This window comes from Diabrotica undecimpunctata, chromosome 3 (genome assembly GCF_040954645.1).
Source record: "Diabrotica undecimpunctata isolate CICGRU chromosome 3, icDiaUnde3, whole genome shotgun sequence".
In the NCBI taxonomy this organism is placed as follows: domain Eukaryota; kingdom Metazoa; phylum Arthropoda; class Insecta; order Coleoptera; family Chrysomelidae; genus Diabrotica; species Diabrotica undecimpunctata.
Genome location: NC_092805.1, coordinates 45224757 through 45249450, shown reverse-complemented (window position 1 = coordinate 45249450; position 24694 = coordinate 45224757). Strand labels below are relative to the sequence as shown.

At 33.0% G+C, this 24694-nt stretch overlaps 1 protein-coding gene across 2 annotated transcripts in view; it reads right to left on the bottom strand.

Annotated features, from left to right (window-relative positions):
• The window catches only part of snu (ABC-type transporter snustorr), a 415588-nt gene that overhangs the window by 314915 nt on the left and 75979 nt on the right, over positions 1 to 24694 (bottom strand). The window contains exon 1 of one of the 2 annotated variants that reach the window (XM_072525836.1): positions 4460 to 4518. The exons of the other annotated variant lie outside the window; for it this stretch is intronic. Within the exon in view, the coding sequence (XP_072381937.1) occupies positions 4460 to 4503 (44 nt within the window). The 5' untranslated portion in view covers positions 4504 to 4518. Of the gene's footprint in view, positions 1 to 4459; positions 4519 to 24694 lie in introns of those variants that run through there. 2 annotated transcript variants of the gene reach the window in all.

Sequence of the window (24694 nt, the reverse complement as noted above, 5' to 3'; positions counted from 1 at the left end):
TATAATAATAAATTATTATGTCACGGAAAAACGAGTTCCTACATTGCGACATATAACAAAAAAAAATAATAAAGACAATATTTATACAGGGTCGCATGAAACTTTAAGAAAAGTGATGAGAGATATGGGATTTCGATGGAAGAAAGCGAAGAATAACAGTATAATGAAAAAACCCGATATACAAGTGCTCCGGAGGAAGTTTCTCAAAAATATTAAACAAGATAGGGAAGAAAATCGGCCCACAATTTACATGGATGAAACTTATATTCATTCCTCTCATACCCATGACAGATACTGGGGAGACAATACCACCGAAGGTTTGCACAAGCCAGTGTCCAAAGGGCAAATAAATGTTTCGTCGGTATGTTCCAGGTATAAGATTAACTACTGTTCTTTTATTCTTATACAGTTTACTGTAACGCAAATATAAAGCTCTCATCTCTGCCAATATTCCTCTTATAAAATTACAGAACGAGACATTTATAGAAGTGTTCGAAAAAACTGCCGCTACAACATGACTGAATGGTCAATATTAATGAGTCAAATAAAATATAATTATTAGAAGAATTTTTTTACCAAGCACCAAAAACAAAATATTTTGTATTTTGAGAAAAATTTCCGAAGGAAAAATTGAAACGTCAAAATAACATACAATATAGACATACCTATCATAGAAGTTCCATTAATAAATAAGGTGACTCTCTGTAAACTTGTAGTATAGAGTGTACCAACGAGGCGAAGAGACCGAGCGCATTATGTATCTCTTTTCCTCCGAATGCGTTCTCACTTAATTTTCTACGGAAGTGGACAAATTTGTCAAGTATCACCTTAAATTCGACAAGCTGTAACCTATGCCCCTTTTCTGTGGGGTATTAAAATTTGACCGCGGGAGCGAACTAGTATACACCCCTGTCTGCGTGTGTGTGTGTGCGTGTACATGTGCGTGTACATATGCTTGTGCTTGTGCGAGTGCTTGTGCGTGTGTTTGTAGGTATGTATGTATGTCTGTGTGTGTTTGTATGTGTAGGTGTGTACTTGTGTGAAATGCGAAATGATACTTAAATATTGAATTTTAGTACAAATAGTATTTTTATAAATACTCCAAATATGTCATACATAAATATGTCAATTATGAATGTATATAGGAAAATTTGTTAACTCATATAGATTTCCGTTAATATAAATATTATTGGTTTTTGAATGACTGGAATTTTTGAGCAACTAATTTGTTAAATAAAAACAAATATTTAGTATAATAAAAAAGGTTTTTGCAATGTATGTAGATATTCAATTATATATTATAAATACATGTATATATATATATATATATATATATATACAAGGTGAGTCACCACTAAAGGGACGGAAGATTACAAGGGTAAAAGATTTAAAAAAAATTAAGTAAATAGTGTGTAAGTTGCGGCGTATTAAAGTTATATTTTTTCTTATAGGATACCCTGTATTTTATTGTGCTTTATAATTTTCCGCTAAAAATAAGGTATAGTTTTATAAGAATTCCATTTACCTAAGTGCAGAGTGTCCTGAGTTATGTCGACTTTTCTTAAAATGTAAAATTTTAGAAGAAGAGTCATTCCCAACTTATTTTACCAACTATACCACATTTTCTCTTATATCTAAATAGTTGGATGTTTGTTAAATGAACTCCATGATTAAGAAGTATTAAACAACTCTTTACAGGGTGTTCAAAATTTACACATTCATTATTGGATTTTTCAATGTGTGATATGTGGCTTATTTTAAATAGAACATCATGTATATTAATAAATTATTATATTAAACAAATTTTTCTCTATTTCGCTTATATTTCGTCCTTTTGGATTCCACAGAGTAAACTTGTGGTAAGCTCTGAATGAAACAAAATCTTTCTGTCATATTAGCAATTATTTTAAAGATAATGTGCACAAGATGCTACAGTGACATCTCTTAAAAACCAATAGCTATGTATTGAAATTAAATCTTCACTGTCTTTCGTATATTTAAATACTTTATTACATGGTTTTCTGTTACTGTACATTGAATTTGGTCACGAACCGTTATATAATATATTTGCCACCCTATGCGACATAATAATAAATTATGAACATCTACTGAGGTTATGTGTACAAAATTATAATTATTTCATAATTGCGAACAATTGTAGTATACTAATTTACTAATATTCATTTATAAAATAATAATAGTGGTAATACCGGAATAATTATCTAATAAACTAAATTTCGACCTTGTTAAATAAATATATGTTGTAACGTCCGCAATTGCTAGTTTTAAGATGGTAATTTTTTGTGATAATATTTAAACAAATAAATTTTTAATTTTACTGCGTCTATTATAATTATGAACTTTCTATGCGCTTTACTTTCTTTCACAAAATTGTATCGTTTACATTTTGTTACACTAAAAATTAATAGTTATTTATTGTACAAGACGATAAAATTGTACTTTATTTGCGAGAGCGTTTTTTAGCGTCGAGACGCTAATTATGCTCGAGAAGATAATGCGATTTTATCGTCTTGTGCAATACAACTTTTTTTTTATAGCAAGACTTTAAGTTCAGGTGAAAAATAGAATTTCAAAGAAAATTGTAACTTTTAGCACAAAAATTGCAATTGTGTTGCTCCGTTGCTAGGGATATGAATTACTCTGTCAACAAATGTCAAACAAATGTTACGTTTTGGTTTTTGCGGAGAATATTGTTGCGTTTTGTGTACAAAGTGAATAAATATGAAATGGACGAAATATCATCTGTTGCAGAATCTTACATTGAAGAGTCAATAAGCAATAAGATTGCTGTATCCAAGTGTATACTTGGCGGACCAGAAAACCAATCCAGTACCCCGAATCAAGTGTTTAAGCAAACGAGTACAAGTTGTGATGCTTCAAAAATAGATATTTCTAATAATGTTAATTGTAAAATTTCAGTTGTTTAATTTAATTTAATCCTTAATGTGTTTGAATTTGTAAATTTTATTGAATAAAAAAAAGTTAAAACATTTTATCTACTCTTGCTGTTAAAGTGTCATTTTATTTACTCTTGCGGTTAAAGTGATACTTTATCTACTCAAAACAGTTGTTATAGCAACACTTTAACATTAGCTATGGAAAAAAGGTTTTTATTCTACTCCTAGATGTAGTGACAGAAACTAAAAAAATAAGATCAAGGTATAGAAGTTAACAGAAAATATATCCATATAGGTGAAGTGCTTAGTAGTCGGCACGGACCCGTTTATTGGCACTTCAAATATTTTTGCTGTTTTATAAAGAAAGGAGGAAATCATAAATACTAATCAATACTCTATTTGATAAAATAGATGACGCATTGAAAATATATTGCCCAAGAAACTGGCTACAAGGAAATATAGAATTCACAGACAAACATAGACTGAGTTCAAAAAATAACGTACTTAGCAAAACATGAGAAAGATGTGTTGGAGAACTGACTGCCACAGGAAAGGTTTTTCCAGAAGAATGGACATTCAGTCTTCAGTGAAAACCTTCTTGGACGCCAATCCACGAAAGACTAAATTTAGGGACTTTTGTTTTAATTGTCTTATTGCCAGATTCTAGTAAGAGTCTAAGAAGATATCCATTGAATTCTGGCAGGTAGCTACGGGGAAATCTTTTTTAGATATCTAACGTCACCCTGGCATCTTTCGGCCGAGTAGGATACTAGGCCAGAAGAGGCTAGAGTAGTACCAGATTAACCACCAGACAGTAGTAATACAGCATCACCGCATAGTTTGTCGTTGCCGTTTAAATATGCATACGTCTATGTAATGTTCGAGTGAATCTTGATGAGCCATAGTACATTTATTCCAGATAATACTCTGGGAAACTGAACTACACTTCTATTTTTAATGTTGCATGTTGCATTTGGTTTGCTATGAACGTCTAATGGCAGCTTGATTATTGATGTACTGTTCGCCCACCATCTAACAATTTTCTAAATCAACAACTGTAAGTTGCCTAAATTTGGAGCATCTCATCGACTGTAAATTATCATAAATTTACTTTAAAAAAAGTTAGAAAAACATAAAATGTCGTTTGTTATACGTCATTTTATGATGTTTTGTATGTAGTTATTAAATATAAAATGTTCAACAAACGGATCAAATAAACTAAAACTGTAGAGGTGAAGTCGTATAAAACATTTTGAATTTACAATTAAAAAAATAAGGGTCAGTCATGTTTAGCTTATTTAATTCTCTGGGGCGTGAATGCTTTTTCTGTATTTATTAAATAATTTACAAAAATAAACAAAAATGATAGCTTTAAATATTCGTCAAATGTGACTAGCCGTGTGATATCTTACAATCAATGACATGCAATCATTAGTCTGCCACTATCGTATAATAAAATATTAAAATGGCGTTTTATTTTTAATTAAAAAATCACACTAGCTAAGGTCAATATGAAAATTATAAGTTAATTTGAAAGTTACCTTACAACTTCCGTATCTAACCCTCCATTCTCCTTTACTTCCATTTAAGCTTAGAATTTATGACTAACCATTCCAATGAAAACAATATCTGCCACACAACAACACAGTCGCTTAAACAATTCACGATGTGATCAATACTGAAGTTAAAACAGATGCACTAAAACTACAACAATAAAAAGTGACCACTTAACAGAATTGCGTGTTTCACTTTTCTATGTTAGTTTATCTACCTAATCATAATCTATTAATCTGAAAGGATGATCGATAATATTTGAACTTTGAAAAATACTCTTCATATTCGCATTAACTAAATTCATTAGAGCCCTGGACAAACATAAAACAAATTAGATAGTTTATATTGTACTTAAATAAATTGGTATTTCATATAAAAAAAAATTATTGTAGGTATAATACGAGGAATTCTTAAAAAGATATAAATACAAATTTATTTCGAAGCAAACTTTTATTACCAAATAGCACGAAATACCTAAGTGGGTCATACCTAAGTTAAATATTATGTTTATATGGGAAAAACCACAATTGGATGTAATGACAACTAAATTTTACTTAAAAAATTTGACGTTTTGTTTTAACTCTGAAAATCGTTCTCAAAAAAGATTTATAAATAATTTAGTTAAAAAATGTAAGGTGTAATCGCCAAGATTGTTGACAAGGTTATGTCATGTTAAAAAACTTGGAGGTTGATTCACTTTTACCCACGGTGTTATAAAATAGTTCTCAGAAAACATTGTTAAACAATTTGGGTAAAAAACCGTGTTATAAGCAACAGTTAAATTCTTCAGCCAAATGTGGCTGTTGCCTATAACACCGTTGGCAAAAGTAAATCAACCTCCACTTTTGTTGACATGCATAACCTTGTCAATAATCCTGGTGATTATACAGATAGACATATAATACAAGATAGACTGATCGTTGCAATAACAGCCCGTTCCCCAGTGCGACAGAAAAAACTGACGCAAAGCAGTCCCTTTTTCCCTTTTTCAAATTTGCCAGTTTATTGACCGCTCTTGAACTTGTATACTCAGCGGCTGAATATGCTTTCAAGGTATGGCTCAGCAGCAAACACACAAATATTATTGACGCCCAATTGAACCAGACAATGCGAATACTCGTAGGTACAATTAGACCCGTTAGTTTTGCGACGTTGCCAAAGTTAAAAATAGTTCTGCAAACTGAGGACTGATAGGAACTGGATTTCTGAGCGGTTGAAGCGAATCTAGTTCCTTTCGCGGTCCTTATAAACAGATATGATGTACACGGACAGTGATGATAATGCGTCAGAAGGCAAGAAGAGAAAAGATAGAGGGTCAACTTCACCTTTCCTGCAGAGCAAAAAAACTGCCAGAACTCCAAGCAAAATAAAACCAAAGGAAGAAGATTCAGAGGATTTGGACGACGTTATAAGCATGTTCAAGAAGATGATGGAACAACTGAAAGAAATCAGGAATGAAAATAAGGAATATAGAGAAGAGATGATAGCGCTGAAAAAAAGAAAATATAAAGATAAATCAAGAATTGGAAGAAACAAAAAACAAATTAACCCAGGTTGAAAACAAAGTAGAAAGAATTGAAAAACAGATGAAAAGAAATATCATAGTAATTACGGGTCTACCAATAAACGCAACAGATGAAACACTCTTAAAAAATAACGTAAAAGATTTTATACAAAAGCACCTAAAAGAGGATGTCGAAATAGAATCTGCAATAAAGTTAAAAAACAATATATGTCTGGTACAAATGAAGGATTATGGCGAAAAAATTAAGGTAATGAAAGAAAAAAGCAAACTCAGATTTCTTACTGGAGAAAAGATCTTCAACAACGATGACATGACCGAAAAAGAAAGACACATGAGGAAGGAAATCGTAAATAAAAGCAAAAAATTAAGAGCTGAAGGTAGAAATGTAAAGATAGGGTACAGAAAACTAACTGTGGATGGTATAAATTGGGTATGGGCCGGAAATGGTACTTTCAAACGAGACAAATCTAGAAATATGGACCCAAAAAACGGCATATAGTAGTGGAAAAAGGAAAAGATGGTCCATTATGCCAACGGGCCCTAGCGATGAACAGGAAAATGAATTTGAACATAAATAGCAAAATAAAAAATAAGAATATGTACCTAAATATTGCGACATGGAATGTTCGAGGAGGGAGCATTAATTAACCTAATAAAAAAACTAAAAAAATATAAAATACACATCTTAGCAATACAGGAAACACATTTAACTGGAAACAACGTCGAAAAGATTGGCCCATACACGTTTTATACAAGTGGAGGCAATAATAGGAATTTTGGAGTGGGTTTTCTGATACATGAAGACGTGGAGCAGGTAAAACGATTCGTAGTAAAATCTGACAGAATGTGTGCAATTAGAATTAAAGGAAAACAGAACATGATATCGTTGATAAATATACATGCTCCAACAGAAGAAAAAGAAGAAGAAGTGAAAGATGAATTCTATGAAGAATTAGAGTCATTGTGTGAAGAAATGCCCAGATAAGACACTAAAATTATTATAGGCAACGCCAATGCAAAGGTCGGAAGAGAAGATATATATAAAAACATAACAGGGGGTGAAAGTAAACATTTAAATACAAATGATATTGGACAGAGATTAATCACATTCGCAATTGAAAACAGGATGAAGATAATGAGTACCCATTTTAGGAGAAAAAATATATATAAAGGAACGTGGAAAATTCCGGGGTCAAATGGAACTAATCAAATAGACCACATCTTAATACAAGAAAAGTTTGCGAATTTAATAACAAATGTGAAAACGTGCAGAGGGGCTGACGTAGACTCAGATCATTTTTTGGTTAGAATTAATATGAGAGAAGCAATAATTAAAAAGCATAAACGGAAAAAGAAAGTGCAACGTAAATTTAACTTTGAAAAACTGCGAAAATTTGAGGTAAAGCAGGACTATCAAAAGGATATACAAGAAACCTACGCCAAACAAGATAGTACTACTATGAGTAACATACAACAAAAGTTCTTGAAAATGACAAACACTATAAAGGAAGCTACGTCGAAGAACATACCAAGAGCAAAAAGATTTAGAAAAAACCACTGGTTCAATGACGAATGCAGAACAGAGTTAAAAAAAAGATCAGATTTGAGATTAAAAAGTTTACGTTCGCAAAAACAAGACGACCTAGAAAGGTATGCCGCACAACCAAAAAAAGTAAAGAGAATCCTAAGGGAGTGGAAACGAAAGTATATATGGAGAATAAAATTAAGCGCATTGAAGAAAATTACAAGAAAAATAAAATAAAAATTTTTTATAAAGAAGTAAAATACATTAAAACTGGGTACCAGGGAAGAACGATGAATGTAAAAGATAAGCAAGGAAACCTGATAGTGGATGAAGACCAAATAATATGAGAAAGGTGGAAAGAATATTTCGAAGAGATACTAAATGACGAAGTGACTACTGAAGAAAATTGTTATGCTCCTAGACCTCAAATAGTAATAGAAGAAATACCAAAGCCCACAAGAGAAGAAATTGAAGAAATAATAAAAGATATGACAAACCAAAAAAGTCCCGGGGAGAGCGGCATTGTGGCAGAGAACATAAAATATGGAGGAGAGGTCTTAATAAACAAACTTGGTGAGCTAATACTAGAAGTATGGGATGCCGAAGAAATGCCTCAGGAATGGAATAAGTTGATTATAATTCCTATACACAAAAAGGGAGATAGAACTGAATGCACAAACTATAGAGGAATATCCTTATTAGAAGTAATGTATAAAATACTCGCCATACTAATTAAAAAACGATTAGAAATATATATAGAGAAGAATCTAGGAGAATACCAGGGAGGATTTCGGAAAGGAATATCAACAACCGATCAAATTTTTATGCTAAAACAAATCCTGACCAATTGCTATGAATACAACATTTCAGCACAAGTACTTTTCATTGATTACAAAGCTACCTACGATACAATAAACAGAAACAAGTTAATAGAAACACTAAAAGAATTCCAAGTGCCAGAAAAAATAATAAGATTGGTAAAAATGACAATTAGACAAACCATTTGTGGTGTGAGATGCAACGGTACAGTCTCAGAAGAATTCGAAGTGAAAAAAGGTGTTCGCCAAGGAGACCCGTTGTCTACATTGCTATTCAATATAGTTCTAGAAAAAATTGTAAGGATTAGTGGGATAAATAGGTCCGGTACTATTTTATACAAGGAGCACCAATGCTTAGCATACGCTGATGATGTGGTTCTCATTGCAAGAAATGGAAAAGAAATATCAAATATAACAAAAAGACTGATTCGGGAAAGCTCTAAAATGGGACTGAAAGTTAATATTAATAAATCGAAGTACATGGAGATTTCGAGCAAAAAAGGAATAAGCACCAGGGGATCCTATAAATTGGAGGTGGAGAATGGATCAGTTGTAGAATTCGAGAAGGTGGATGAATATATGTACTTAGGTACTCTTATTGATCAGACATGTAAAGAAGAAACTGAAATCAACCTGAGACTGACCAAGAGCAACAGGTGTGCTGGAGCCATGAGCAAAATAATTAAGGCCAAAGATATATCTCATAATACAAAAATAAGAGTATACAAAACTATAATTAGACCCACATTGGAAGCATGGGAAAGAAAGATACTTCGCAGAATATTTGGTGGAAAAGTAGTAGAGGGAGAATGGAGAAGACGAACTAATGCAGAAGTGTATCAGCTGTATGTTAACCCTACAATAACAAAAGTGGTGAAAAAACGTAGACTAGAATGGCTCGGCCATCTAGAAAGAATGCAAGGTAATACACTAGTCAAGAATATTGCTTGGAGAGTACCTGAGGGCAAAAAAAAGAGAGGAAGACGAAGAAAGAAATGGAGAGATGCAGTAATGGAAGATGTCAGAGAGATGGGAATCAGAGATTGGAAGCTGTTAGCTAAGAATAGAAAACGATGGAAATTATCCATCCAGCAATGGGCCTAATAGGCCTGTTAACGCTGTACATACATACATACAATTAGACCCACACCGAACTATTAGCTTCCCATTCTGAGTCACATTCCACCGCCGAAACTGCGAAGAAGTCATTCTCTTCTCAGAGAACATCGAAAAATCGATGCTAACCATTAACTACCCATACACCATGATAAGCTTGATATCGAAATAAATAGATTGCGCTCCAGATATCCTCCATTGCTAAGAGCCAACTCCTTACATCAGGAACATTTTAACCTCACCAATGCTTGGAGAAGACAATGGGAGAGCGACTCACCACAGGAAGCACACCAAATAATGGCCTGTATCGATCAGAAATCGCCAAGCTTTGTACTGACCCGCAATACATGGACAACGCTAAACAGAATAAGAAGAAGCAGCTGTAGATGACAGCTTTTATAGATGGGTAAAAGCCCTTACTGCTCAGTGTGACTGTAGTGCGCAACGACAGATCGTCCGTCACATTGTTGAAGAATGCCCCCGAAGGCGATTCCCTATAGTTTTCGATGAGTTCTTGAATGTGAGCGAAAATGTTTTACATTATATTAATAATACATTATTATGTTTGTTTTTAATACTCCATGTAACGTTTTATATTGATTTTTAATTATGTGTTCTTATTGTATGTCATACGATATATAAATAAATAATCGACCACGTGATCTAAATGACCAATGAGAAGATCACGTTATTGATAAAGCCGGCCCATTAGAAAGAGATGCAGGGAGTGTTTTGCGTCAGTTTTCTCTGTCACACTGGCGGAACGGGCTGGTATTGCAACGATTAGTCTATATTGTATTATATTTCTCTGGTTATACACACCATTCTTCAAATTAATTATTTAATAATCTTTTTTAAGAACGACTTCCAGAGTTGAAACCGAAAGATCAGATTTTATTAAGTAAAATGTATTTGTCATTACACCAATTGCGGCTTATTCCCACAAAAATATAGTATTTAACCAAAGGGCATAGTCGGACAAAAATGTCAAAATTTCCCGAGCGGAAACTTGACTCCAGATTTTGGGGTATTGCTTGGCATTACAAAAGGTGGAGATTTTAGCACAAAATATATGACATTTACTTAAAATTCCATAAAACGTCAAAACTCGCTTAATTTTTACCAAAACTGATTTCTTTTTTTTTTATTTTTTATTAAAGTTTTTTTTGTCTCTACAAACATATCTTTTGGCTATAGAAAAATGAGAGCTGGCGGAAAATTTAAATTGATTTGAGCGTTTGAAAATTTTAAACGACTATAAAAAAATAACAAAATATATGGTTCGCTCGAAAAAAAAATATATATGATGTACTATCACCAAAACTATGTTTCAGAATTTTTTCTCTTTTAAAAGTTATTTTAGTACATATCTACATCAATGTCGCTAATTCGGACCCCATATGAACCATTTGGGGACCATTCGAACCAGAGTTATAGGAATTTAAAACACAAAACTCTGATTAGAACCATCTCGTCGGTTCTCCTGCGTTTTCATGTTTTTGAGTTAGTTATAGCTTTAATTAGAGAGACGCTAGTCTTTTGAAAATTATTTGATGCATCTGTTGATATCAAGACCTTCAATTTGGACTGGGAATAAACTATTTTGGATTCGTAGAATAGGAGTTATGATGATTTAAGACACGAAAATCTGGTTAGAAGCTTCCGTTTTCCTGATATTTCGACATTTTTTCGCCAATTTGTGTTATATTTCTAGTTAAATTATTATTAACTAACTTTTTTCAAAAACTAAAATCTGAAATAGTAGCGCACCTCTAACTAAAAATTTTATTAACCGGTAAGAAATCGGTTTTTTTTTATTTTTAACTACCTTATACCATTATAAAAATTCTGAAAAAATTCTGGAACTTAGTTTTGGTAATTATATTTTTTTATAGGCGTTTAAACGCGTAAATCAATTTTAATTTCCCTCCAACTCTTATTTTTGTTCAAGTATTTTTGCAAAGCATAAAAAACATTTAATGAAAAAAAAAGAAAGCTCTTTTGGTAAAGAATTAAGCAAGTTATGGCCAAAAAACGACTTTTATATTTGTATTGACTTATATATTTTTATATTTGGTCTATACTCGGAGTAGAACTGTGGGCACTAAAAGTATACAGTATGAACAGAATTAAAGCATTGAAAATGTTTATTCATAGACGGATGCTGAAGATACCTTGGACAGTCAGAAAATTTAATGAAGAAGTACCAACTAGAATCGACAAAGATAGAGAATTGCTAAAGACTGTTAAACTACGAAAAATGTCTTATCTGTTACTTATAGTAAGGTGAAATATAGATATAGAATACTACAACTGATCCTAAAAGGCAAAATAGAAGGCCGTAGAGGTGTAAGAAGAAACCAGATTTCTTGTTTAAAAAACATTCGTAAATGGACTCAGATATCAAATGCAGGACAATAATTATTCCATGTAGCAGAAGATCGAGAAGCCTTTGGAATGATGATTGAAAAAGTCGGATAATTCTAATACGTTGCGTAGAGAGAATGCTTCAAAACAACTTGTTACTACTCTTACAGTAGTAGTTAAACCGTTAAACTTTATTTTTAATTTTTTTGAAGATTTTGACAGCTAGACTCTATAATCTTTTTGAATATCTCTATTTATCACGCTCAGCCTTTTCTTCATCTTTAATAAATATCTTGGACTAGAAAAGTATTCATCCAAAAACAATCTTACTTTCCTTCTTTTTATTTCTTTAAACTTCTCGGTATCGCTTTTTAAGTTGTGATTTTCATATACATATAATACAATATACTGATTGCTGTATACAGCCACGTTCCCCCAGTGCGACAGAGAAAACTGACTCTCCATATCTTTCTAATTTGCCGGGTTTATTGACCACGTTACCTAAATGACCAATGAAAAGGTCACGTGGTCAGAGACTGCTTTGGATCAGTTTTCTCTGTCGCACTGGGGGAACGCGTCTGTATTGTAGCGCTCAGTCTGTTTGTTGTTCGACGTTCTAATCTTATTGTTATATTAATCAAGTACACAGTTACGATTTAGAAACTAATACAAACTATTTAATTCGGCCAAAAACACCAGAGAATGATAAAACTGGCTAAAACGCATTAGCAAAATTTTTCAATGATATACTCTTTCTACCTACACAACTTAAGAAAATTACAATATTGAATCAATATATGATGAATTTGACCGTTAGTTGATAAAAATTTATTTTATCTAACAATAAAAATCTGAAAATTTTTGTTTTCAAAACTTCCCCAAAATGTATTATAAATTCTTTTCTCTCTAAATTACTACAGCGTTTTGGAAATGGTGCCTTTTTCAAGTGATCTATTTTTGGTATGTGTTTACACTTTATAGTCTTTAGCTGAATAGGTTGAGGAGAGGAGAACTATTTGTCTCAAGTTGGTCATTCAGAATTATGTCCGTATTTTTTAATTTGTTGATTTTTATAGATTCTAATAAAGATAGGTTAAAGCCTTTACTTTGAATGTGGAGAATTTGAAATTCATCATTAAAAGAATGATTATGGTCTAGAAGGTAAAGTGCGTATGTAGAATCTGTTTTTCTATTATTTAAAGCCCTTTTATGTTCTGCTATAGTGCATGAAACATGAAACATGCACTTTCGGAATTACAAGTATGAGGCGTATAGAAGCCTTTTGAGATATGGGTTTTTCGAAGGATGCTGAAGATCTCTTGGACAGAGCACGTGACCAACAATGAGGTGCTAAGAAGAATGGGTACTGAGAGAGAACTCCTAACTATTGTAAAAAACAGAAAAACGAGTTATCTAGGACATATTTACAGAGGAGAAAAATACAACTTCCTACGACTTATAATGGAAGGGAAAGTGGAAGAAAGAAGAGGGCCAGGAAGAAGAAAATGCTCCTGGATGAAGAATGTAAGAGACTGGACAGGCATGGACACATATTCGATACTAAGAACAGCTCAAGATAGAGAGCAATTTGCTGTAGTTTTAGCCAATCTTCAGTAATGAAGAAGGCACCCTAAGAAGAGGAAGTTTTTGGGTAGTCGCTACATTTAAGATTATATATACCACTGTCTAAGTGCTTTTTTTTGGTCTCGTTGTTCTTAATATATTTGTCCAAGTCGTTGTTTGTTCTAAAGGCTGGTGTTATTTCTTTTTTATTCTTTTATATGTGTTTTGGAAATACTAATTTGAGAGCTTTCTCATGTAGTTTTTGATTCAAAATTTTGATTGTACCCATTGTTTACTGTAATTTCCTTAATAACATTCAATTGTATCTTAAGTTGTTTTTTGACATGGGAATTTCTATTAACCTATGTAACATACTATGATAGGTTGCCAATCATCCAATCCCTTCCCATCCTACACAACATAAATTGGCAGCCTACCATAGCATGTTACATAGATTAATAGAAATTCCTATGTCAAAAAACAATTTCGAGATAGAATTGAATCATTAAGAAAATAGCACGAAACAACATGGATATAACAAACCAACAATAAATAAAATTTTAAATTAAAAACTACATAAAAAGCCCTGAAATTAATATTTCCACCATCAGAGAAGAAACCCACTACCTTCTGCTCGATTACATATATACAGGTAAGATATCCACCAAAATTATTCAAACACTTAAAACAGAAAGGAATAACACCAGCTTTTAGAACAAGCAACAACTTCGGCAAATATATTAAGAACAACATAAGCCAAAAGAAAACGCACTTATAGAATGATGTATACAGACTTAATTGTGGCGACTGCCCAAAAACTTACATCGGTCAAACTGGTAGAACTTTTAACAAACGTATTGCAGAACATAAAAGGGTAAACAAACATATAGCAGAAAAATATAAGAAAAACAGATTCTCCGTACGCACTTCAGCTTCCACACTATAATCATTATTTTATTGATGAATTGCAAATTCTTCACATTCAAAATAAATGCCTTAAACTGTCTTTATTAGAATCTATGGAAATTAACAAGTTAAAAAATAGACATAATTCTGAATGACCAGTTTGAGACAAGCAGTTCTTCCCTCCCCAACTTATTCAGTTAAAGACTATAAAGTGTAAACGCATACCAAAAATAGATTACTTGAGAAAAGCACTCTGTGGAAACAGCTGTGGTGATAAAAAAATATAATAAATTTTGTGAAAGTTTTTAAAACAAAAGTTTTTAGTGTTGTAATATGAGAATCAAGATTTAGTGTATACGAGACAAAAAATATATACCACAATTAAAGTAACCTTTAGTCTTGTATTTATATATAAACACAGGACATAAATATAAATTTATTTATATTTTCTTATCATAGAAAAGCATTTACAATCATTGTAGTTATTTTAATTTAATTATATACGTTAATTTTTATGCACCTTAAAAATAATCTGATTGAATAGAGCATTGAAGAATTTTGATAGATAAGATAAAATATTCATGATCATCTTAAAGATTAGCATAATCAGACAATCATTTTTAATATATCTATTAATTCAGATTTTCTGCTAGTCACGTTTGGACTTAGTTTATATCTTTATTGAAACATAACACGCATTTTTTGATTATCTACTATGCGTAATGTATTTGCATATATCACTTCTTAAATAAATTCTTCATAAATTACATTTGTTATAATATTGTAACAAATTTCAAAACAGTAACGAATACTCTCTTATCATTAATCAACTCAGGTAGTCATTAACTCGTTCCAAGTGTAATATTTGCATTAAGCATAACTATCACGTCGATTGTGTGGTGTAGAAATACACTTTGGTAATCTCACCTCGTTTTATGTCACATAGCATTGAAGAGGATTGGCAAAGTACAACAGATATTACTTGGCGCTGCATGGATCCTTGAAAATAACATTTGTTGTCAGAATTAAACAGGTAATTAGGATTGTTTTTGTAACAAAGTAAATAAAAAATTTATAAAATGTTACAAATTTAATCTTATATAAAGTCTATTTCGTCAATTTGGGACTGTTTGGGTTATACGAAAGCATAAATAGCGATCGAAAAAGCAAATATACGGCTATATATGATTAAATTCTGTACCTTTTCGATTATACAACAAGTCTTCTTCTTCTTCTTCTTCTAATGGCGCTACAACCCTTTGTGAGTCTTGGCCCGCTTAACAATGTTCTTCCATTCTGCCCTGTCGGATACTTTCCTTCGCCACTGCCTGATGTTCATGGTTTTAAGATCCCTCTCTACGTCGTCTATCCATCTTTTACGGGGCTTTCCTCTTATTCTGTTTCCTTGGGGCTTCCATCTCTGGACTACTTTTACAGCTCGATTATCTGGCATTCTTTCTAGGTGACCAAGCCAGTTTAGTCTTTGTGATTTTACAAATCTGACAAGATCTGCGCTCTGCATTAGTTCATCCAGCTCGTGGTTCATTTTAATTCTCCACGAACTATCGCTGCATTGGGTTGGTCGAAATATCTTCCTTAGTATTTTGCGCTCAAATATTCTCAGTTGATTTTCATCAGTGGTTGAGAGGGTCCACGTTTCACATCCATATGTGACCACTGGTCTAATTACTGTTTTGTAGATTCTCAGCTTAGTCTCACGATTCAGTAACTTACTTTTCATTAAGTCTTTGTATGCATAAAAGCACTTATTACCGCTAAGAATCCGTGCTTGTATTTCTTGACTGATGTTGTTGTTGTCATTTATTATTGAGCCCAGGTAGGGAAAAGTGGAGGCATATTTGTAGGTATGGTTGTTTACCTTCAGATTCTCATGTTCATTCGATTTTGTGCACTCCATATATTTTGTTTTGCTTTCATTTATACATAGACCAAACGTAGCAGCTTCTCGTTTCAGTTCTATAACTTTTTCGCGTAATACCCTTTTGTTGCGGCTTATTATGGCAACATCATCCGCATATGCGCATATTTGCATAGATCTTGTATTAATACAGCCGTTTATATCCAGTTTTCTAACAACAGCTTCTAAAGTTAGAATAAAAAGTGTTGTTGATAAGGCATCCCCTTGTCTAACTCCATTTTCAATATCAAAGGCCTGCGTCATATCTCCATCTATTCTCACCATAGCTTTGGAACCCTCCAGAGTCATTCGTATAAGTTTAACCAACTTATTGGGTATCCCTAACATAGATAGTTGCTTTAACATCTTTTGTCGATCTACTCCATCAAACGCCTGTTTGAAATCGATGTACAAGTTGTAAATAGGTATGTTATATTCAACACATTTTTCATGTATACCTCTTAACGTATTTGGTCTATAGTTGACCTCTTTGGTCTGAAGCCACATTGGTATTCACCAATAATCTCCTCCGAAAACGATTAAAGGCGGCTATATATAATTCCTGATAATATCTTATAGATGACATTTAAAACTGTTATGCCCCTATAATTTTTGCAGAGTCGTTTGTCTCCCCCTTTGTACATAGGAAGTATGATTCCCACTTTCCAATCTTCTGGGATGACTTCTAGTGTCCATATGTGGTCGATTAGTTTATGGATACGCCTCCATAGCGTATGCCCACCATTCTTTATCAGTTCTGCAGTTATTCCATCTGTGCCAGGTGCTTTGTTATTTTTTAGATGTTTTATGACGTTTATACAACAAGTACATAGATAATAAACATTTTCTTGGTCTTGCTGTATAGTGTAGAGATGTGGACGGTAAACAAAGAATGTATAAAAAAACTTTAGGTATTTAATATGAACGTGTATTCAAGGATCTAGAAAATTCCCTTCATTGATAAAATAATTAACCAGTAACTAACAAAAACAGATAGCATTTACAATTCAAATCACAGAACTGAAGTATTATGTCTTTGCTAAAAAGTCTAAAAGAAGGGTTCGCATGCAGTTTTATCCAACTTTTTCCATCAGCAGTCACAAGAGTTAAAATTGCCATAATGGCATTCAAGAGTAAAAAGTACAAAAATATAACAAGAATATACAAAAATATGTACACAATAAACAAGCTTTTTATAAGTACCAAACTTCTTCTTCAAGTGCCATCTCCGCGGCGGAGGTCGGCAATCATCATAGCTATTTGAACTTTTGAGACGGCTGCTCTGAAAAGTTCATTTGATGTACATCCGTACCACTCTCTCAGATTGCGCAGCCATTACATTCTACGCCTCCCTATGTTTCCCTTTCCTTGGATCTTTCCCTGCATAATCAGTTGGAGCAAGGTGTATTTTTCTCCACGTGTAATATGTCCGAGATATTCTAATTTTTTTGTTTTAATTATATTTAAAATTTCTATTTCTTTATTCATCCTTCTCAGAACCTCTTCGTTTGTGACGTGTTCTGTCCACGATATTTTCAGAATTCGTCTATACACCCACAGCTCGAATGATTCCATTTTTTTCGTTGATGTCGCATTCAAGGTCCAAGATTCCATTCCATAAAATATGGAACTCTTAGTTTCAATTTTAAATCCCTTGTACATAGCACTCTTCTCATTTTGTTGAAATTTGCTATAGCCTTTTCTATTCAGATTTTGATCTCCTAAATGTAATTATTTGTGGAGTTAATCATTGTTCCCAGATATGCATATTTGTCCAATTGTTCGACGTTGAGTCCGTTTATTAGAAGATTCTCGTTATGTCTTTGAGTTTTCGATATTCTCATAAATTTCGTCTTTTTGACATTCATTTCGTCTTTAAGACGTCTTTTAAACCATACTCTTTTCCATACTCCACTATTCTAGTCACCAGTCTTTGAAGATTTTCAATATTTTCGGCTAAAATCACAGTTTCGTCCTCATATCTAATGTTGTTAATGGGAACTCCATTTACCTTTATTCCAGCTGTTTTACCCTCAAGAGCGTTTTTCAGGATCTCTTCGGAGTAGGCATTAAAAATAATTGGCTACAATACCCATACCTGTCTCACTCCACATCTAATTTCAATTTCTTCTGACAGCTGTTCGTTAACACGTACTTTTGGTCGCTGTTTATAGTATAAATTTAATATAAGCCTGAGGTCGTTGTAGTTAATCTTCTTTGATTTCAGGACATTTTTGTATCAGTATATTAAGTGAAAAAAGAGCTGCACGCGCTCCTAGGCCTTTGCAAAAACCAAATTGTGTATCATTAACGTCTATGTCCAGTTTGTGATATATTAGGTTATGGATGACTTTTAGTAGTAACTTTAGCACATGAGACATCAAACTAATGGTACGGTAATCGCTGCATTGTCTTGCGTTTTTCTTTTTGGGGAGACAAATAAAAATCGACGTTAACCACTCTTTGGGTAATACGCCTGAACTATAAATTTAGTTCAAGAGTGTCACTAAAACATCAATGTGCTTCTCATCTAGAATTTTTAGGATTTCTATAGGAAGCATGTCAGGTCCAGGGCTTTTCCCACTCTTCATTGTTTGTAATGTGTGTAATATTTCTTCTTTTGTAATATATGGACCTATTTCTTCTGATAGAAGTTTTAGGTGCTCCAGATTTCCTCTTTCATCATCAAACAATTCGTCGATATATTCTGTCCATCTTTGAACTTTCTCGTCCGTATGTGTTATAGTAGTCCCGTGTCTATACAGAATTGCACGAGTGGAATTTTGTTTTCTTAGTCTTGCCAGTTCTTTAACTTTCTTGTGTATGTTAAACAGATCATATTTATTTTAAAGGTCTTCAATCTCTTTGCATTTCTCTTCAAAGTATTTTTTCTTTTGCCTGCTTTATCATCTTCCTGATCTCGTGGTTTATCTCTCTTTATTTATTGTTTTCTTTATTTTTGAATTGTCTCCGTTGTTTCTTCATATTGCTTCTTTTCTCCTTGTGGAAGTCTTAAGAATTTCTTTACAGGGTTCCAGTAAACAATGTTTTAGTCGATCCCAGTACTCGTCGATATCATTGGTGTTTGTGTTCAATTTGCTGCAGTTCACATGCAGTTCATGTTGGAGGTATACTTTTACTTAAGGTTCTTTAAGTTTTCTTGTGTCTATTGAAGGGATTCTTTGATGTCTTTTAAAATTTTTAATGGTGAGTGTAATCTTGGCGATAAGTGGATTGTGATCTGAGACCACGTCTGATCCAGGATATGCTTTCACGGCTTTAACAGCATTACGGTATCTTTCATTAATCATAATGTAGTCTATCTGGGGGGTCTATCTGGTCTGTAGGACCATAAACTTGTATCAAATTCATTTTGGCATGAGATGTCACCAACTTCAGTACCATTACCCTTTCTGAGATAGGGAAATAGCATTCCACCGCTCTATTAGATATTTTATTAACTATTGTTGTGTTGGTTATACTCGCTGCCGGAATAATATATTGTTTATCCGTCTGTTGAAAAATAACCTCAGTTGGGCCATCTGGCTTCACTGATACCCAGTACATCGATATTCAACCTATTCATTCCTTGAATAACATTGTGCATTTAGCCAGACTGAAATATGCTCTGAACATTCCAGGTTCTTATTCTGGTGTTAGACAGTTTTATTTTATCATCTACGTTCTTTTGACAAGGAATTCGCTGATTGACGACCTGAGAGCCTTTGTCTTCTCTCCTGCCAGATCTTGGCTTCCGAGTGCTATGATCAGTAACGCCGTTATTAGTTCCAAAGTACCAAAATTACCAAACAAATATATTCAAACACTTTAAATGAAATTAGCTAATGGTATTATGTATCTGAGGGTTACATTTTTGGAGAAAAATAAAGATGTAAAATAACTTACAATGACACTTGAACTCCCTGAGAAGTGTCATTTAGAGTTATGGTATGTTAGAACAGCTTCTTCAAGAGAATTAAAATGAGCAAATAACCCGAACCGCCTCCAAAAGTAGCTACTTCGGCCCAAATAAATGAACGTACTTATTATTATGTTCTAGGGCTTAATGGAGAGCTAGATAATTCCCAAGTGACTTAGACGTCTTTCCTGATAGAATGCTTGTGGGGAAGACATCCTATGTACGTCGGGGCTCTGTCGAGGCCACATTCTATGTCCCTGCTTTCTGGCCTGCCTACACTAGGGAGGGGAAAAACCTACCGGTTTTAACCGAAAACCGGTTTTTTTACTTCGCAATAACCGGTTTTATCGGTTGTTTTTTTGTCCCGGTTATAACCGGTTTTTTATTTTTAAAGCAAAAACCGGTTATTAGGTTTTTACGGTGATTATGATTAGGTTAGGTATTTTTTTGGATCCCAATCATAATTATTATTTTCAAGTAATTATTCCAAACCAAACATAATTAAAATTTTATTTTATTTTATAAATACAGAAGCAAACTGAAAGTGCAAACTCTCATCAGCCAGAAACAATAATTACGTTTTATTATAATATTTCGTTGAAAAGGTATTTGTAATCATAATATTTACATAAGAAGTGATCTTTTACATCATCTATTTTTCACACTTGACTCTTGACATTGAAAGTGGGTGAATGGTTGTTTCTAGTTGTTTCTGATTACCAAAAATAATGTTCTGACTATAAATATCGAATTACCGATTACGAATACGAATCTCCAAGGATTTCCCTACGTTTTCAAAACGATACACACATACAGGAAGTATTAAATGAGTTAAAATGTAAGTACCTATTATACAAATATACAAACGTGTTAAAAGTAATACATGATAATTTTTTTTTTGATGGTAGTAAAAATAAAAGATGAATTGCATTATTCAATTTATTTTTAAGTAAAATATTTATGTTGATATTATTTTTTTTTTAAATCCCATTTGAAAGAGTCTGGGAAATTTTTTATAAGTTGAAATGGTTGGGGTGGGGAATTTTTTGGGTTTGGGAGGAGAGGAAAATTGGTGGGTATTTTAGAGGATTATATTTTTAAATGGTAAATTAAACTTGCATCATGAATTGAATACAATAATTGCATATTATATTCTACTCTCATTATATTCATTGACAATAGAACCTGAATTATTTTAGCGCTCTCTGTTGAGCAGTAGTATAATAATTTTGGTTTACTGCTCTCTGCATCTGACTACAACCAGATGGAATTCTGTCTACCATATGCTTAAAAGATTTACACTAATGTCCCCATATATAGCTGCAATATTGGCAGATCCCTCAATTAAAAAAGCACCAAGGATGATTTCTGATTCAGATATAAAACTAATCACTGAAATTGTAAGCATTTTATTGCCTTTCGATGAGGCCACAAAGGGGATCTCGGGTTCCCAGTACATTACTGCTAGTCTTGTTATCCCCCTTGTGTCTATTATCAAAAGATTTTTAAGAAACCTCAAGCCAAACCTTAGTACAGCTCAAAAGTTATACCAAAAGCTTATAACTAGCCTTCAAGAGAGGGGCACTAGGCTTTTACGAAATCCCCTGCTTTGCCATGCTACAATCACGGACCCGAGGTTCAAAAAACTATATCTGAATCCGTATATAGCGGAGACAGTCACATCCAATTTAGGCTCGGAAGTTAGGACGTAACTTACCGAAATCGGAAAACTTTATCCTTCCTGCTCCTTCCAGAATGAAGAAGCCAAAGTGAGTTTAAAATCAAACCCTCTTTGGTCTTCACACGATCTGGAGTTGGTGAACAGTGGTTTCAGTTCAAGTTCTCGGGACACACAGATTCAAAGTTCTTTTTCAAATGAACTGACTATATCTGCAGCGGCCTTTGCTGCAAAGTGATCCGTTTTAATTCTGGGATCAGAACAGAATCTGTATGCCAGGCTTGGCTTTTATGGCTAAAAAAATACATGTCGTTGGTCGGAAGTTCGGTGGCATCAGAGAGACTTGTGTCATCATTGAATGATATTGTGTCAGATGAGAGAAGCCGCTTAACCGACCAACATATTATATGAACGAGTTTTTCTTAATTGTCTTCATGAAAAATACTGGCCAACATAATGCTAAATCCATTTCATATAATATAACCTATTTGTAACCTTCTAACCTATACTTTTTTACTTAAAATATTACTTCATATTATTTTATTGTATATTATTGCAATATGTATATATTAATCTTACGCTATATTATATTTAATAATAATCATAATAATCATAATCATAATTAATAATAAAATAATAAATAAATATAATAATTAATAGAATAAAATGGTTTTATTAAAAATTGTGTTTTATTTATATTGATATTGATGTTCTTTCGATAGTTCTAATTTTGATCATATTGATATCGAGTCGAATGAAGTATCGCAAACTAAAGTGCATTGTAAATATAACTTTGTAACTATTGGATTAAAAAAACCGAAAACCGGTTTTTGGAAAAACCGGTTTTTTGGCCGGTTATAACCGCCAGGTTAAAACGTAAGCAAAAAAAAACCGGTATAACCGAAAACCGGTGTTTTGTCAAAAACCTCCATCCCTAGCCTACACCTAGATTGTAAGTCACGCCAATTACAATGGCCTTGAACCGACAGCCTTTAATAGATAATAATCATTATCAATGCCGTTACTACTATTCTTTGCGCGTTTACTATTGTCTTCCACTCCTGTCGATTTAATGCACTACTTTCATTGCCTCACCTCCATTTTCTCCAGATTTTCTCTGACTGCGTCTTTTATCTTTTCCTAGTTGTTCGACAACTCTTGTTCGATCTGGTCTTTCTCAAAACACATTTTTCATAATTCGGCTGTCCCTGCTCCGTATCACATGTCCTGCCCATCTTAACCTATTGGCCTACTGGTTTAAGCGAAAATGAATGTGGAATATGAAAATGTGTTGTGGAATTAGAAGATGTTTCCAAAGAGAGAAAGAATTTTTTAAAGGTAAGATAATGTTTTCAAATTTATTAGCTAAAAAGATTTTTCTCAGGTAAACGCTGTAGTTTGTGTGCCATCGAATCAGTCGAGAGCAAGTTGTATGGAAATCATACACCAGGGTAATTAAAAGTTTTTAAAGAAATTAAGTAAGATACTTTAATACATTTTTTACAAATAAACACTGTGCCTCGAAGTAAAATATTAGACTATCTGTGCCAACAGATAATGTGGTAGTTACGCAAATTTAACATTTTTCAAGATTCTTCTAAATTACTGTTTAGACACATATAGATACATATAGGCACACAATATAACATAACAATATTCACAAAATAAAATGAAAGTAATACCATTGTTTAAAAAAGAACACTCTGTTTCTTTTTTAAACAATGGTAATACGATTTAACAAAATTGGACAAAAATGACAAATCTAAACGTTCATATTATCTATTACATTCCTATCTCTACTAATATCTTGCAGTAACAAAAAATATCTTAAATGATTTTCAAATTTATTTAATAATTTTGCGGATTTTATACCTTTTGGAATATTGTTACACTCAGTAAACCATGCTACTAGGAATTGGGCTTAGAACAATGATAAAGTTTGTGTTTAGAAGGCACAAAGGCACCGTTGCTCACTCGAAAGAAAAAAGGGAAAAAATGATGAGAAGAGAACAGTTTTTTTGATTGTTTGTTTTGATGTTTTGTTCGATTAAACCCCCCCCCCCCCAATGTTTGTATACGTTCCAATTAAAATATCATTGTGGTACTATTAGTTAAACACATTTCGATAAGCTAGTTTTTATCGACATGCGGTTTCTTTTTTAATATGTTTTAAAATTTCTGAGTACCTAAATATTCATATTATTCCTAGGTCTCTATAATCTTACTTACCCATTTACAAATACGTGGTGGATTTTACAAATGTTCAAAATGACCTCCATTTTCTTGAATACACAATAGACACCGTTATAAAAGGGAAAATCGAGTATTTTGGAAAATCATGGGCTTTTAAGAAAATCGATTTGCAGCTTCCATGATTCCATTCCTTAGTTGTTGTTAGTTCATAGTTGTTGCGGAATATATATAGAATGAAAGGGTACGTCCCTTTCATGCAATCCCAGAAGCAAAAGTCAATTGGGTTAAGATCTGCACCTCTGGGTAGCCAAGAAATAGGCGCATCAGGGGCCCCTCCAATCCAACGTCCAGAATATTGATCGAAAAGATATTCTCTTATTTCATTATGGTAACGCGTAAAAACAACATATTTTTCCTGACTGCGAGATTAACTTCGTCTAAGTACCCTGGTAACACGGTTTGAAGTAAATGTAAATAATTGCTACCGTTTTAATTGTTTGGAAAAAATACTGGCCCTATTAGGTGATTATCCACAATTCCTGCCCAAACATTGACTTTAAAACTTATTTGGTGGTGGAAGACTTTTTTGCGTGGTGGTTTTCTTCGGCCCAGATGTGCGTGTTATGATGGTTCGTAATGCCATTTCTGTTAAAGGTAGCTTCGTCGGTAAACAAAACATGATTAATAAAATTCA